The following is a 17,945-nucleotide window of genomic DNA, read 5'->3' as shown; positions in this document are numbered from 1 at the left end:
TATTTTTTAAAATGTATTTTGGATACCGAAAAGGGGCCCCCAACGACTCTATTGGGAGCCCCTTTGGTCTCCTTTTCTTATAAATAGGGGGAACCCCCCTTGTATGTTGTATTGCTCTTGAGAGCTCCTCTTCAATAATAGTGATATTATTTTTCATGTGTGTAACCTTTTTATAAAGCCTTTCGTATATCCCTTTGTGGATTTCCTCTCTTATGCTTGTTGCATTTGTCCGTGTGGGACATAGTGAATGCTTTAGCATTCTTGGATTCTTCCGCATATTTCATTACATGGTATCAGAGCCATACGATCTTCTAAGGTAAAATCGTGTATCTCTCTACTTTCTTTTTTTTTTCATTTCTCTCTCACCTCCATTTTGTAGCAATAGAAGTCAAGATCGATCTATCATTCAAGCTTAATGGGAAAAATTACATGACGTGGGCATCCGCAATGGAGAATAATCTCAAAGGGAAGAAGCTTTGGGGTTATGTAATGAGGACCATTCCGGAACCCCAACTTAAGCTCACAAAGATGGAAGAAGATCAAGAGAAAGCACTTGAAGGCGATGCTCGTCTCAAGGCTATTGAAGATTATCATCATCAAATGGAAGATTGGGAAAGTAACCATGCAAAAATCCTAGCATGGTTTATGAATAATGTTGAACTTAAGGTATGTGCAAATATTGCAAAATTCCGCTGGGCAAATGAAGCTTGGTTTTTTATGAAGGGTATGTTTACCCAAAAGGATCTTGCAAGAGCTTATTTTTTGCAAGAAAAAGTGAGAACCACAAAACAAGGTGACATGAGCATACAAGACTATTATAGTGTTCTAAATCCTTTGTGGGATGAATTGGCTCTTTTAGAGCTTAAATGGGTGTCTATGGAGGATGTAGTACTAAGACAAAAACAAATGGAACAAGATAGATTGTTTCAATTTTTATTTGGGCTTCGTCCCGAATTTGAACAAGTTAGATCCTCACTTCTCCATAGATCCACGTTTCCTCCCTTAGAAGAGGCTATTGCCGAGATTACTCAAGAAGAGACTAGGCATAATATGGGTAAAAGCATTGATGAAGTTCTTGCCGTATCTAAACTCGGCAATCATGTCAAAACATACAAACCACCTCATTTTGGTAAGCAAGGGAGTGGTGAAAGAAAAATGATTATATGTCATCATTGTTATGAGCCGGGGCATATTAAACCCGTTTGCCCAAAGCTAAATGGAGCATTCAAGCCAAAGGTGGCTTCCGTTGAAGAATCATCCACCAAAGAAGATGACGGCAAGAACGGGGATCTCAAAGATACTCTTGGACAAATTTCCTTGGCTCTCCAACAAATTCTAAAGGCTACTTCTTCTACCTCCGGTGCCGCAATTGCCTCATCATCACCTCCCGGTACGTACTCTTAGATTTTAGATTCCGGAGCTTCTTTTCACATGACCCCTCATGAAAATGCATTAACCAATGTGCACACCAATTCAAAAATGTCTTGTGTCTCTACGGTCGATGGAACTTTTCTCAAAATAAATGGTGTTGGAACTCTTGATTCTAAAAATGTTCAAAACTTCCTTGTTCCAAAAGTTAGAATAGTTCCAAAATTAAATCTTAACCTCTTTTCCGTTTCTCAAATAGCCGACCATGGATGTGAAATATCTTTCTCATCCCAAGGGTGCTTTGTGCAGGATCTCCGGTCCGAGAAGCGGATTGGGCAAGGCCATAGGAAGGGAGACCTTTATTTTATGGATAATTTAATGCTTCCAAATACCTCATTTTGTACTTATGTCCAAGACAAAAATATTGAAACTTGGCATAAAAGGCTTGGACATCCAAGTTACTCTAAAATGTATATTTTTCCTTTTGGACACAAGTTTTGTAAAGAAAAAGATATCAATTGCAAAGATTGCATTTTTGGCAAAATGAAGTCTACTCCTTTTCCTATTAGATCCTTTGTGACAACAAGACCTTTTGAATTGGTGCATTCCGATGTTTGGGGGCCATCTCTGGTTCTATCTAAAGGTGGTTATTCGTATTATGTTACTTTTATTGATGATTATACTAGATATGTATGGATTTATTTTCTTAACTTTAAATCGGAAGTTTTTAACTTCTTTAAAGAATTCCATGCAAAAGTTCAAAATCAATTTCAAAGTCAAATATCCATTCTTAGATCCGATTCGGGTGGACAATACTTATCAAATGATTTTCAATCATATCTAAAACAACATGACATTTGTCATCAAAAATCTTGCCCAAGAACTCCTCAACAAAACGGTCTAGCGGAAAGAAAACATAGGCATATTTTGGAAACCACTAGATCCTTACTCATTTCTAAAAGTATTCCTAAAATTTTTTGGGCCGAAGCCGTGTTAACCTCCACCTATTTAATCAATAGGATGCCATCTTCAAAATTGAACAATATCTCTCCTTATGAAAAACTTTTTAATATGACACCCGACTACAATCGTCTTCGAATTTTTGGGTGTAAATGCTTTGTTCTCTTACATAAAAGAGATAAATTGTCACCTAAAGCAATAGAATGTGTATTTTTAGGATATGGTGAAAATAAAAAAGGCTATAGATGCTTTGACCATAAAAACAATAAGTTATTTGTCTCCAAAGATGTGACCTTTTTAGAAGATGAAAATGGATTTGACATATTGGAAAGATCAAATGAAATTGATTATATGTTTATCAATGATCTTTTAGAAGATTCAAATGATGACTCTTTGAGTCATCCGGAAGTTTTAGAAAATACTCATGATTCTCATGATAATGATGTATCACCAACTAATGGTGACAATCTCCAAGTATACACTCGGCGTGAGGAAGCCCAACCTATTAGTGCTTTAGAAAAATTCTTGCGGCTTAATGAACCCCTAGAAGAGACCTCCCTTAGGCGTTCTTCTAGAGAATCAATTCCACCTAATAGGTTTGTCTCATATGAAACTCTCTCACCTAAATATAGAGCTTGTCTAATAGCCTTGCATTCTTACTATGAACCTTCCCATTATAATCAAGCAAAAAGTATACCTCATTGGGTTGAAGCAATGAAAGTTGAACTAGATGCTTTAAATAAAGCTAAAACTTGGGAAATAGTTCACCTTCCTTCAAATAAGAAAGCTATAGGATGTCGATGGGTCTACAAAGTCAAAACAAAAAGTGATGGTTCCCTAGAACGTTATAAAGCTAGACTAGTTGCTAAGGGATACTCACAAGAGTATGACATCGATTATGAGGAGACTTTTGCTCCCGTGGCTCGCATGACAAGCGTTAGAACTTTAATTGCGATAGCATCATCTAAGAAATGACCTATATTCCAATTAGATGTTAAAAATGCCTTTCTTAATGGTCAGTTGAATGAAGAAGTATATATGGACCCTCCGCCGGGAATCAGTGTTAACCAAGGTCAAACCCTTCGGTTATTAAAAGCTTTATATGGTCTTAAACAAGCCCCTAAGGCTTAGTATGATAGATTTAGTGCTATCATGTTACAATTGGGATTTCGCTCATGTTATACTGACACTGATCTTTTTGTTAAACGTGCAGGTAATAGTATCATCATCCTTCTGCTTTATGTTGATGATATGATCATCACTGGCAATGATTAAAGTGGTATTCTTAAAGTTAAAAATATGTTAAAACATAATTTTGATATGTCTGATCTGGGTTTTCTCAGGTACTTTCTTGGTATAGAAGTTGCATACTCTCCTCGAGGGTATATATTGTCACAGATGAAGCTTGCTGCAGACATATGTTCCAAATCTGGGATTTCAGATGATAAAAAGGTGGAGACTCCCGAGGTTATCAATGCTAAACTACGATTGGAGGATGGAGTTCTGCTGGATGATCCTACGCTCTACAGGAAACTCATAGGCTCCCTCACTTATCTGACTATCACCAGGCCGGATATTGCTCATGCTGTGCACTCTGCAAGCCAATTTCAGCATGCTCCTACATCTGTACATATGAGTGCTGTGCTCCGGATCATTCGATATATTAAAAATACTTTGACTAAAGGGCTATTCCTATCCTCAATCTCTTCCTTAGATTTACTAGCTTATACTGATGCTGACTGGGGAGGAAATCCAAATGATCGAATCTCAACTACTGGCTTTTGTGTTTTCCTAGGAGATTCGCTAATTGCTTGGAGGTGCAAGAAACAGCAGAAAGTCTCATTGTTTTCTACTGAAGCAGAATACAGGGCTATGGCAACTACTACAGTGGAGCTGGTGTGGCTTCAAAGTCTTCTTCAAGATATGAGAGTCGAAATTACCGGGGCTTCGAAGCTTTGTTGCGACAATAAAAGTGCCATCTACATTGCCAGCAACCACACTTTCCATGAGAGGACTAAACATATTGAAATGGACTGTCATTATGTACGTGATGAATATCTTCGTGGGACAGTTACACTGCCATATGTCACTTCAGAATATCAACTTGCAGATTTCTTCACCAAAGCCCTCCCTGCTCCTCGCTTCTTGTTCCTTCTTGGCAAACTTTCGGTCATTCCCCCGTAAAGTTTGAGGGGGGGTGTTAAAACATATGTAATAATACATCTATATATTGTTAAAACATATGTAATAATACATCTATATATATAAATATAGATGTATATTCACCATAATACCCGATAGGGGTATTATGGTCATTTCACAAGTACCCAATAGGGGTACTTGTTTTATTTCTTTCATTTTGCTGTTTTTTATTTTTATTTTTTTATTTTTTAAAATGTATTTTGGATACCGAAAAGGGGCCCCACAATGGAGTCGTTGGGGCCCCCAACGGTCACAATTGTGACCGTTGGGGGCTCCCAACGACTCTATTGGGAGCCCCTTTGTCTCCTTTTCTTATAAATAGGGGGAACCCCCCTTGTATGTTGTATTGCTCTTGAGAGCTCCTCTTCAATAATAGTGATATTATTTTTCATGTGTGTAGCCTTTTTATAAGGCCTTTCGTATATCCCTTTGTGGATTTCCTCTCTTATGCTTGTTGCATTTGTCCGTGTGGGACATAGTGAATGCTTTAGCATTTTTGGATTCTTCCGCATATTTCATTACATAGTCCACATGACTGTCGTTATGAGATCAGATACTTGAAAGGGACTCTAACTAATGGGCTTTTGCTATCCCCTTCATAGTCTTTGAGTTTAATTACGCATATACTGACTCTGATTCGGGAGGCAATCCTAAGGTAACTACATATTTTTGGGGGAATTCCCTTATGTCCTAGTGGTGTAAGAAACAAAGGGTGTCGTTCTCTTTCGCCGAAGCTGATATCGGGTAATGACAGCCACCACCACTAAAATTGTTTGGCTAAGAAGTCTGTTGAAGGATATGAGAGTCGTCATCTCTCCACATCTCATCCTAGTAAGCTCCTAGTAGTGATTTGTTCGAGTCTTGGATAAGTGTTTGTGATGTTTTTGAAGTTCCCATGCCATAGTTATTAATTTCAAAAGTAGGCTCAAACTGGCCTATATATGACTTGTGGCATCAACGTCTAGCTTACTGTGGTTTTCCTTTTCTAAAATCCTTGTCGAATAAAGGTTTCTTGTCCAACGGCTTATGCAATAAAGAATTCATGACAGTCTTTATGTTCAAGTTGCCAAATATGTAAAAGTCACCAGTTGACCTTTAGTTTTATTAATAAAAGAGCTTCATTTCCTTTCAAAATTGTTCATTATGATGTTTAGGGTCCTGATCCAAATGCCTCTTTTTGGTCGAGTAACTATTATGTCTTGTTTATTGATGACTTCAATAGGTTTACCTAGATATACTTTATGAAGCAAAAGGCAGAAGTCTTTGATATATTTAAATGTTTCATATGTATGTTCAAAACCACTTTGGGCTTCCTATTGTGAATTTTCAAAGCAATTGAGGAGATGAACTTGGCTCCCATGCTTTTAGGGACTATTTACCTGATCATGGTATCCGTCACAGGAAATCTTGTCTATTTACTCCAGAACAAAAATGGGGTTGCAGAAAGAAAACATGGGCACATAGTAGAAAGTGTTCTAAGCTTGATTCACATGAGAGGCATCATATGGATTGTCCATACCGCTGTACGTGTTATAAACCGCTTGCTGTTCTTGAGAACAAATTTGCATATTATGTTTATCATGATTTAAAGGTATCGGGATGTGTATGTTATATGCATATAGATGATATACCATTTCGAAAACATCTTATTTTCATAAATTGTGAGCCGTCACCATCTCAGATATCGAACCTTATAGTGTATTAGGCATGATAAAACCTTTTAATGTGGTAAATAAACCATGTCAAACAGATTGGTATGGTTAGATCTAACATTTGGTTTGTCCTTGCTGTTGCATTCTTCAGACCTGCACCAGCTCTGACTCACTCCTTATAACTATAGGTATCATATTTTCTTAATGATCTCTGGAAAATGCCCTGATAAGATCTTCTAAACCTTTTTGATGCATGTGCTGAAGATTAGCTGCAATGCTCTGCCAGAATAAGCTGAGAGACCTTCTGGAAAAAGTCTGCAGTTTTTCTTTGGGTTGCTTGCCCTATGTGCTTTTCCATTGTGCTCTTTTTCCTCCTATTTGGACATCAACCATTATTAGGCTTGACTTTTGGTACCTTTTGTCTTCTGAAAGTCCACCATTGCATCTCACAAGATGAATGATGCTGTTGGTGGCTGATGATTGGACCTGATGCAACAGATCTTTATGGGCTTTGGTCACAGAATCTGTTCTCATTATTGTTGGGGATCTACATTTACTCTTGTGAAGCCTCCAACTCTCATGAGGACTATCTGCGAGCACATTACTCTTTGTGCATTTTTTTTTAACATGTTTTGCTGATGCCAAGTTATTGAATGATTGTGGGGCTGGCGTTCGTTACTCATTGGTATTTCAGTTTTACTTTAAAATGTTCTCCATTATATGCTTATAAGAGTATAAAGCTTATCTTGAATTTTAGATGAAAAGACGTGATATACTTAATTAGGCTGTATAAACTTTTAGTTTATTTACCAACATAATGAATCTTTTATAAAATGCACGTCCACAAATGCATGCGCTTTGCTCAAGATATAGCCTTCTTATTGAATTTGCTAGTTGAAATGCTTACAGGATTCATTTGTATTTTATAGCAGGTTGAATTCTTGGATGTTTCGGATATTTATGCAATGGTTATAGATGTTTTAAGGTTTACTTACAATTTCATATGCTTTCAAAATGGTTGGTGGATGCAAATTCTTGGAAGATTGACATGGCCACAGATCTCAGATTCTATTATCACAAGTTTTCTTTCCAAGGTTGGTAGGGACTTCTGCAGGTGGAAAATTTTCCTTATATATAGTGCTTAACTTTTTAATACATGTATAAGGATTTTTTCTCCTATAAATACTCTTTTCTTTTTATGTTTGGTTAGATAAAGAGAAGTGGTAAACTTGGGTTTCACCAATTTGATCATGTTTTCTTAGTGATGCTGGCTCTAATTTAGGTAAGTGCGGGAAATTGATTAAACTGAAAAAAGGGGAACAAACACAATTTTTTTTTGAAATTATATCATGGGAACTTGATCTCAGTCTCTACACCAGCTCACACATTGTGATATGCTAAAGGAATTAACTGACGTATTTACAACATGAACCTGATATTACAACTTGCCAGAAAGTTGCTCATGAACCACATAATATGCTATAGTTGAATAAGGGGAAATCCAAAATAGAACTACATGAAGTACCTTACCTAGCATCTGAATCTGTCAGATTCATGCCATTCATCTCACATGTACGACCAAATCTGCCTAATTGAATCTGGCTATATTGGGCTCCTGCTCGGACATAATGCAGGTTGAGAGAGGCCCAACCAAAGAGAACCTAATCATATTTTGCCTTACTCTAAGCATTATATATAAATGCTTTAAATCTTTATTGAATTTGAATTCAGGTTTGATTTTGTAGTCGAGAAACCAAAGTAGATCCAACAACAACAACAACAACAACAACAACTACGCCTTCATCCCAAAACAATTGGGGTCAGCGATATGAACCAAAAAAGAAATTCATTTTGGGTCTTCCACATGAATCCTTTTCCTCCAATCATTTCTATCCAACGCCATGTCCTCGGTGAGGTTCAAAGCATTCATATCCTTTCCTATCATCTCCATCCAAGTCTTCCTAGGCCTACCCCGACCTCTTTTAACTAATATATTTTCCCATTTCTCCAACCTTCTAACTGGAGCATCATTAGGCCTTCGCCGAATATGTCCAAACCACCGTAAACGATTCTCTCGCATCTTATTTTCAATGGGTGCAACACCTACCTTCTTACGTATCTCTTCGTTCCGAATCTTATCTTTTATTGTATTTCCACACATCCATCTAAGCATCCGCATCTCAGCTACACTCATTTTTTGAATATGATGTCTCTTGGCAGCCCAACATTCCGTACCATATAGTAAAGCGGGTCTAATAGTCGTCCTATAAAACTTTCCCTTCAACCGCAATGGCATTCTACGATCGCACAGCACTCCAGTAGCACTTTTCCATTTCATCCACCCAACCTTTATCCTATGATTTACATCTCCATCAATTTCTCCATACTTTTGAATGATGGATCCCAAATATTTGAAATAATCATTCACCGGTATATCTTGCTCACCAAGCTTCACTACACTCCCATCACTACTTCGTTGCTTACTAAACCGACATTCCATATATTCAGTCTTACTCTTACTCAACTTAAAACCTCTAGCTTCCAATGTCTGTCTCCATAATTCTAACTTAGCATTAACCCCAGCTCTAGACTCATCAATCAAAACAATATCATCAGCAAACAACATACACCACGGTACATTTTCTTGAATTGATCTCGTAATCTCATCCATCACTATCGCAAATAGGAAAGGGCTTAAAGCAGATCCTTGATGTAACCCAACCGTTATCGGAAAATTGGTTGTCACCCCTCCACAAGTGCGGACATTGGTTACTACTCCTTCATACATATCTTTAATTATACTAATGTACTTGAGAGAAACACCTTTCTTCATCATTGTCCACCAGAGAACGTCCCTAGGTACTCTATCGTACGCCTTCTCTAAATCAATAAAAACCATATGCAAATCTTTGTTCCTCTCTCTATATCTTTCAATAAGTTGTCTAAGAAGATGTATAGCTTCCATAGTTGATCTTCCAGGCATAAAACCAAATTGATTCTCCGATATCATGACAACCTTCCTCAACCTAGACTCAATCACCCTCTCCCAAAGTTTCATAGTATGACTCATGAGTTTTATACCACGATAGTTTGTGCAATCTTGTATATCACCCTTATTCTTATATAAAGGCACCAAAGTACTCTTCCTCCACTCATTAGGCATCTTATTTGTTCGCCAAATCAAGTTAAAAAGATTTGTCAACCATTCTAAACCTTTCTCTCCCAAGCATTTCCAAGCCTCGATAGGTATACCATCTGGGCCAACTGCCCTTCTTGATTTCATTTTCTTCAAAGCCTCTGCAATTTCTTTCTTTTGAATCTTGCGCATGAAGTCACGATTTATCTCATGAAAAGGAATGGAGAAGTCTCCAAGATCTTGAGCATGACTATCATTAAATAGCTTATCAAAATAATCTTTCCATCTCTCCTTAATCTCCTCATCTTTGACTAAAACCCTTTGCGTTTCATCTTTGATACATCTAACCATACCCAAATCCTTCGATTTCCTATCTCTCATCTTTGCAAGCCTATAAATATCCTTCTCACCTTCTTTGGTATCCAACTTGTCATAAACCTCCTTATATACCTTAGCCCTCGCGTTTCGAACAACTTTTTTAGCTTCCTTCTTTGCTATCATATACTTCTCCAAATTCTCATTATCACGACTCTTACTTAGATTTCTATAACACTCTCTTTTAACCTTAATAGCTAATTTGACATCCTCGTTCCACCATGATGTATCCTTACCTAGTGGTGCACCGCCTTTAGACTCACCCAATACCTCCTTAGCTACTTTTCTCATACCACCCGCTATCTTATTCCACATTGATTCTGAATCCTCCTCGAGACACCAAACAACTTCCTTAACTACCTGCTCTACAAACATTCCTTGTTTAGCTCCTTTCAGTGCCCACCACTTAATTCTAGGATCTATCCTATGTCTATCCCTTTTGCGGCATTGTCTAATTCTAAGATCTAAAATTAAGACTCTATGTTGTGTAGCTACACTTTCTCCTGGTATAACCTTACAATCGATGCAACAACCCCTATCTCTCTTTCTAAGTAGGAAAAAATCTATCTGACTCGTATTAACCCCACTTTTAAATGTTACTAGGTGAGACTCCCTCTTCCTAAACCAAGTGTTTGCTAAGATCATATCATAGGACAAACAAAAATCTAAAATCCTTTCTCCACTTTCATTTCTTTCTCCTATACCATAGCCTCCATGGATATTCTCTAATCCATCCCTACTAATGCCTACATGTCCATTAAGGTCACCGCCGATGAAAAGCTTTTCTCCATAAGATGTCTCTTGTACTACTCCATCTAAATCTTCCCAAAATTGATGCTTAATGGAATCATCTAAACCTACTTGAGGTGCATAAACACTAATAATATTAATAATATCCGTACCTAATACTAATTTAATAAGTAAAATTCTATCACCCTTCCTACGGACCTCAACTACATTATCTATAAACTGACGACTCATAACAATCCCTACTCCATTCCTATTCCTATTTATTCCTGTATACCAAATCTTATATCCCCAAGGTTCTATCACTTTAGCTTTCTCACCTACCCATTTGGTCTCTTGAAGACATAAAATATCAATCTTTCTCCTACACATAACATCTACTAACTCTACCAACTCCGCCTGTGTAGTCGAGAAACCAAAGTAGATCCAAGTGAATAGAAAATTGGATCTGGCTGCTGGCTTAAGAAAGAAAAAGGAAAAAGGAAATCGGTATCTGTTAGCACAATCAAAAGTGTTTAGGTTGGTTGTAAAGCAGATCCAACCTGATGAAAGCCTAGCCGAGTTGCGCCTCTATATAGGATCAGGTAGTGCTCGAGTGTGTTTAATAGTAGGATCGGGTATTGGGTTGGATGTAAGAGTATTAAATATAAATGGGTAGGGCCATTTGGGGAAGTCGTGGTTAGTTGGTTACAATGGCAGTCTGGTTATTTGGGTGGTTAGGAGCCTGCATAAGGCTAAGGGTCTCACTTGTAATGATATCTCTTTGGCCTGTAACTACTTGGATTCTCAAGTTGATAATAGAAGGCTCTAGATCAGATAGGCTAGAGAGCCTCTAACTAATTTGGTTAGAGAATTTGCCCTCTAAAACTGTTAGGCCCTCCTCAAGATCCAGTTTTGAAAGTTGGGAGCTTGGACATGAAGGGAGCCTTGGTCTATCAACAGACAGGTACTCTAATTTGACCTGATAAAAGCGAGAGGATCGAACCTGAGGATGTTTTCCCTTTGAGTCTGGGCTGGATGTGTCTGGGGTGCAGACCTCCGTTGGACACGATGAGGCAGTGGTCTAAGGGTAACTCTGGTGAAGGTTTTGGAAGGTTTTGAAAAAAAACATGCAGAAACAGGAAAATTGGGTAGGATGAAAATGGCCCCAGAGGTCAATCAAGAGAGGGTTTCAGTTCAGATCTGATATGAACTGAAACAAGGGCTTGCTGGTCACCTTGGGACGTGTGTCAGGGTTAGAATAGGCTGCTATAGGTCAGTGAACAATAAAATAGGTTATTGGAAGGCTGAGAAGGTCAAATAGTGAAAACAAGGCTTTTGGGGTTAATTAAGTAGATGCAGTTTTGATCATAAGGATGTGGAAAGCAAGATGATGCAACCTAGGGTCTGATTACATGTTTAGAAAACTAATATCAGAGGTTTAGAGAGTTGATTGCTTGAGTTAGGCTTCAGAGAGAATGATACAACATAATAACGTCTGCAAAGGCTTCCAAATAGCTTTTCCGGGCAGTGTAGCCTTCTTGAATCTCTGAAAGGAACTCGTGAAGGGCTTGACCTCTTTTGCGTAGGCTGAATTCATCACCACACCATAGTGTCGGGTGTGATCAGAGATTGAGAAGGGAGAGAGATGTCACAGGGGTAGAGACGTCCAAGAGGGAGGAGAGAGAAAAAGGGACATCAAAGAGTAGGGACGAACGCCAGAGAGAAAGAGAGAGAGAGAGGGGGACGATTAGGCCTTGGGAGAACTTCAATTAACTAATCAATTTCTAAAAGGGGAAACCCCAACCCTCTACTTATAGAGTGAAGGCTTGAAGTTTAATCCTAAACTAACTATGACTTAATAAAGAATTCTACCAAGAATAAGAAACTTAATAAGAGAGAGGCTCCTAGAGGCTAATCTCTATCAGGACTCTTACATTAATTAAAGCTTCTAAGCAATTAAAAAAGAAAAATAATTAATAACTAATTAATTTTAAGAAGGATCCAATAAGCATCTGGAAGTGGGGAACATCTTGTGCTGGTCTTCTGGTTCATGCCCACTATCTGGGTCCCGCCAGGTGGTCTTCCTTGGTTTTGACACAAACATATCTTAGTCTCTCCTTTCTTTTGGTATGAACACATGTCCATTGACTTTTTTATATGTGAGGACATATTAGTTGCTATATCACTCTCTTGGTTCTCACCTAGGCTTGGACGACCCTCAATGCTTGCAGTGAAAGGCGTGTAGATCTTGGAGTTCAAATCCGTACCATATTCTGAAATTTGGGCCATAACACAAACCACTCTCCAAACTTCCCATTCCTTTCTTTCATTCCCCTCCTTAGCCGACCCACTTACCTACCTCCATGTTCTTCCTCAAGCTTACGTGTGACTCCCAAGTGAAGTGGGAGACCCAACATTAAAAAATACGCGCCGCCCTCGCTTGCACTTGTAAAGAAGCGGCTTTGAATATCTTAGGTTCAATAATGAACCAATACACATGCACATGAAGTGCGAATATACCCACTAAAGGAAAAGCACAAGCACATAATGTGCTAACACATAAACCCACAAAGGGCCAAAAATGCCTATAAGGCATAAGTTACTATCATTGAAGAAAATAAGGGTGTAACACCCATTACATGGAGCAAAAGCTCCTCCAACTAGTAGAAAATACAAAGGGGAGAGCCCCTATTTATACACACTTGAAGGGACCACCTTGGGGGCTCCCAAAAGAGACGTTGGAGAGCCCCCAACGGTCACATTTGTGACCGTTGGGGGCTCCCAACGTCTCTATTGGGAGGCCCCCAATATGGTACGAAAATCAAAAATAAAAAAAGAAAATAAAAGAAATATTACAATGTATATTCCAATTGGAATACGCGTAAAATGACAAATTACAAGAATACCCTTGAGGGTATTTTAGGAAGAGAATATATATATAAAGATACGTATACATATATATGACTGGTCCAAACTCTTCAATTCCTAGTGACATACGTATACGTATACATATATATGTATACGTATCTTTATATATATATAAATATATATGTACATTTTAAGGATTATATTTCAACATACATATATGTGTACGAGTACACATATTTTAACACCCCCCCTCGTTCTTTGCAGGAAAACGAAAAGATTGAAAAAGTCGCAAGACTCTAAGAGGCTTCGGTAAGGATGCTATTGAAACTTGTAAATGCCTTCCTCCAAGAGCCTTCTAATGGTGAACACATTTCCCGATCTATCCAGGGTACTTCCTTTTATCCTATCTCCAAGATCCTGTGGAATAACAACAAAGAACAAGTAAAAAATATCTTTGCACTTTACTCAAATGGAACATTCCTAACAAGGTGCAAAATTATAACTTGTGCATAGAAATTTGAAGCACATGATAGGATAATCATTTTAGCATGAAAAGAAAATTTAGAAAACCAACGTTTCAAAATCATGTCATGTTAAAGAGTGAGCGGAAACGAAATGCAAGAATGCATAATGCATTCATAAGGTCCATCATTGGACAAACACAACCCCATAATGGGGAATAACAAAATGGTCCACTAAGGGACACCACAATAAGCCTACGAAGAGACATAAACTACATATGCTTTATTGAATGAGGGCCTAAGAGGCCATAATGAGCATATGCATATACTATCATGAAATGAATCAATACTTAAAAGAAACATTAATGAACATGCTCCAAACATATAAAAAGACAAGGGTTATTGATTTTAGCAATTCCTTTGAAAGCTATTTCAAGAGGGAAATGCTTCAAGAGCATAAAAAGAGTGTATGAAGCACAAGATTTCAAAAAGATTTTAAATCCATTTAAGAGGCAAAATAATGAGTGTTATTTGAGTAGAGAACCTCACACTTTTAGGAAAATCTCACTCAAATGACAAAAAAACTCATTTTGCATATCAAGAAGTGGCCAAAACAACCATAAGTACTTAATATATAGATTAAATGCCAAAATATTGATTTGATTTTAAAATATGCATATCAAAGATATGATTCACTTGTATCTAAAAGAAAGCAAAGTATGAATGAAATTTTATAATAGTTTATCCATTACAAGCAACTACCTCATTAGTCCTCCAAAACCCATAAATCAAGTGTATAAGCTATTAGATCAAGAATATAAATATAATGCCATCAAAGGCCAAAAGACAAACACAAAGGTGTGTAAAAATACCTCTTGTCTACATATAATAATACTTAAAATGAGTGTATCAACGATAAGAACAAGAGAATACACGCCAACATGGACCAAAAACATCTCTTGTCTACGTAAAAAGACACTCAAGACCAAGTATGTTCAGCTACTAGAACAAGAATATCAAGCCAACCATGGGCTAAAAACACAATACATCTCTTGTTTACATAAAATGACACTTGAATTGAGTGAAAGAAGCCAACCATGGGCATACATCTCAGCGACTAGAACAAGGACACAAATGCCAACATGGACTAAAGATCACACACCATGGTGTGAATCAACATGCCTTGTCTACATATAATAACACTCAAGACAAGTGTGTTTAGCTACTAGACCAAGAGAAACACAGTCAACAAAGGGCTACCAACACACAGAGGTGTAATAAAATTCTTGTCTACATATGATGACACTTAGATAAGAGTTATAAAAGGAGAAGACTTTTGAGGTAATAAAACTTGTAATGACAAATATATATAAATAAAACCTTGAATCAATAGAACAATATTCTTAAAAAAGAATACCCATAAAAATAACATTTTGGAATAAACTATGTAAAAGTATCTTCAACAAGATACTACAACCGATAAAACTCTATTCTTGAGAATAAATGTGTGAACATACGCACATCAAGAACATATGGAATACTTGTGTAACGATCCCAACTCGTACCTTTGAAAAATGCGGATTTTTTTTTTAAGAGTTGCGGAAAACTTCCCAGAGACCTGGGGTCCCTACAGTTCCAATTTCAGTTGGATAACCACACATCACAAACAAACTTACATTTATCATCCATAACCAACCAACTAAATTCTTTTATTAATGAATCAATAAGAATCTCATACTCAATGTCAAAAGGGAAAATAACAACCGCAGGAAAAATAACTAGAAAAAACAAAAGTAGAGCCACTCTGTCCGTAAGTGAAGCCGTCTGAAGCAATTGTGACCCTCGTATCCCCTCAGAAGCGAGTCAATTTCACTGATCACCTGTGTCTGGGAAAAATCAATAAAATGAGAGGGTCAGAAATTCGAAGAATTCTGCGTACAGGTTTCCCTAATGAATCAAATAAGAAAAAAAGCATAAATAAGATCTATGTAATATTTTGAGGAATACGGTTATAATCAATTCATAAGACAATTAACCATTCATGCAGGATTAAACATTGAACATAAGGGAATACAAAGTAATTAACATTGATTACAACTTAATCAATAAGGAAATTAAATGCAACAAAGATCAATATCCTGCAATGATCAACATATAATAACCAAGTGAATAGGTAAACATGCATGAACTAATGCATAGCAAGAATATGCATGATTTAAGTGCGATGCATGAACCCTTATTATCTTTCATTTAACCCCCCCTCTTTCCATATGCATGTTCTATTAAATGCACACAATCTTTAAATTCCTCTTTTTAATTTACCATTGCCCGCGGATACACTAAACGGGTACAGTCCCCGAGGTCAAGTAGGGTTCCCGGGGTAGCTTAACACATAATTTGTATTTTATTATCGGTTTCCAAACTTAGCCCTCGACCGATATCAGGAAACAACACCATCCATCGGAACCTTGGAAAACAACATCCAAAGTCGGGGACACCATGGAAAACAGCATCCACTGGCGCCACTTTATTGGTATACCAAAACAACAACAGCTGTGTCAAAACACACCACCCCCAGGAAAAGTGGCGGACTCTCCCTAAAACCGTGACCAGAAGAAGAACCTCAATATCGGGTTCAGGGGCAACAACGCACACGGAGTTTTTGTATCCTCACGGTTTTCCCCAAACTGCAATATCCAAGATTCCCACGCTTAAGCAGGGACATCAAGGAGAAAATGAATTACACTGTTCTTTACTTTATTTTATCTGGTTATTAATTCATCTCTTTTACATTTACAAATTTACATGCCGAATTAATAACATAAGCTTGCACATCAACATGCTAAGCTTTTCACGGGACCACAGCCCGTGACAACATAGAACAGTGGGGTAAAACAATAATATCACATTTGATTTGTTGCAATGCATCAAAATAACTAAAACAGAGAACAACTAGTTCTCGAGGCTCACCCAGCCCCTGATGATCCAATTAACCATTAATGCCCTCATAAGCCAAAAAAAAGCATAAGAGTATGCCACTTATGCATTCTTTTCACACACTTTTCAATGCACATTCATCTGTGACAAAAATCAATAATATTTAAATGCATGAGCACGAGTTCCCACACCAACATGCAATGCATACTTTCATTCATTGCACAATTCTTGACAAATGCATCATTCAAACTATAACATGTGAACAATCATGCAAAACTCATAAATTTCAGTTAATGCAAGTATTCCTGTCATAAACACGCTTCACTCACATATTCATACCATATGATAACCCTTATACACTACACATTTTAGTCAAGTATGTGAGTATTCAAGTGATAACACACGTGACCTACTCATAAGTTAAATGTATAAGTAAACCAATGTTACCTTCAACATATTTTGTTAAGTAACAATCCCATTCCTTAACATGTACTCAAATACACCCTCTTAACAGGAAACCAAAATTCAAAAGAAAAGCACACCACACGTATCTTTGAACTAACATCACTTTTTTTTTTATACAGGTGGAATCTGCCAGCACTTGGCAAGTGCTGCCAGACCCACAGAAAACTAGGTATTTCCCAGCCGATGCCCACTCTACTCGGTTCAGTAGGCTCGACAGGCCTGTCCAGTCTGTCGAGGCCTAGCTAAACAGGGCCAGGACTGGCAGGGGGCCTGCCCGATTGCCTCAGACCAGCCAATAGGCTGGGCCGGGTGGGACCGAGGCCTGCCCAGCCGATCCCAGCTCGGCTAGGTTTGCCAGGCACCCGCAGCAGCCAACAATCCCTCTTTTTTTTTTTCTGTTGCTGACAGCATACCAACAGAAATACCAAAGAAAAATTTTAGAACATGAGGTATGCTTATGCATAACTAGAAAAATAAATCCCCTCAAAACTCCACGTCAATATATATAGCCATAGCCAGAAGTTGAGAATCAATTTAATTACATGCTTGTGTTAAATAACACCTACTGGACCACTCATGGTTATAATAGAACCCCTTATATGAAGATGATAAATAGATCTATATGCATCTTAAACAATAAAATGAATGTATTAACAAGAAAGCATAATTTAAATCCTACAGATGCTCATTAAGTATGATAAACATGCATATCTAGATGAAATAGTCACTGTAACTTGCTAGGGTAGAGAGCTTATGACAACAATCGCTCCATTACCAAAACCACAGATCACT

The 17,945-nt window shown here is 37.6% G+C and overlaps 1 protein-coding gene across 8 annotated transcripts in view; it reads left to right on the top strand.

The window, feature by feature from the left end:
* The window catches only part of ATZW10 (centromere/kinetochore protein, putative (ZW10)), a 152,328-nt gene that overhangs the window by 23,910 nt on the left and 110,473 nt on the right, over positions 1-17,945 (top strand). For 5 of the 8 annotated variants that reach the window (XR_016428304.1, XR_016428307.1, XR_016428303.1 and 2 more), the window contains exon 4: positions 7,112-7,276. The exons of 1 other annotated variant lie outside the window; for it this stretch is intronic. Coding sequence is in view for 2 of the 7 variants with exons in the window: in XM_089991804.1 (XP_089847930.1) it covers positions 7,112-7,276 (165 nt within the window). In the remaining 5 variants the exon portion in view is untranslated. The remainder of the gene's footprint in view (positions 1-7,111; positions 7,277-17,945) is intronic. 2 more of the 8 variants (XR_016428306.1, XM_089991805.1) reach the window with 1 other exon arrangement.

This window comes from Nuphar pumila, chromosome 16 (assembly GCF_984573655.1).
Source record: "Nuphar pumila chromosome 16, dmNupPumi1.hap1.1, whole genome shotgun sequence".
Classification (NCBI taxonomy): domain Eukaryota; kingdom Viridiplantae; phylum Streptophyta; class Magnoliopsida; order Nymphaeales; family Nymphaeaceae; genus Nuphar; species Nuphar pumila.
This window is presented reverse-complemented; position numbering and strand designations above follow the sequence as displayed.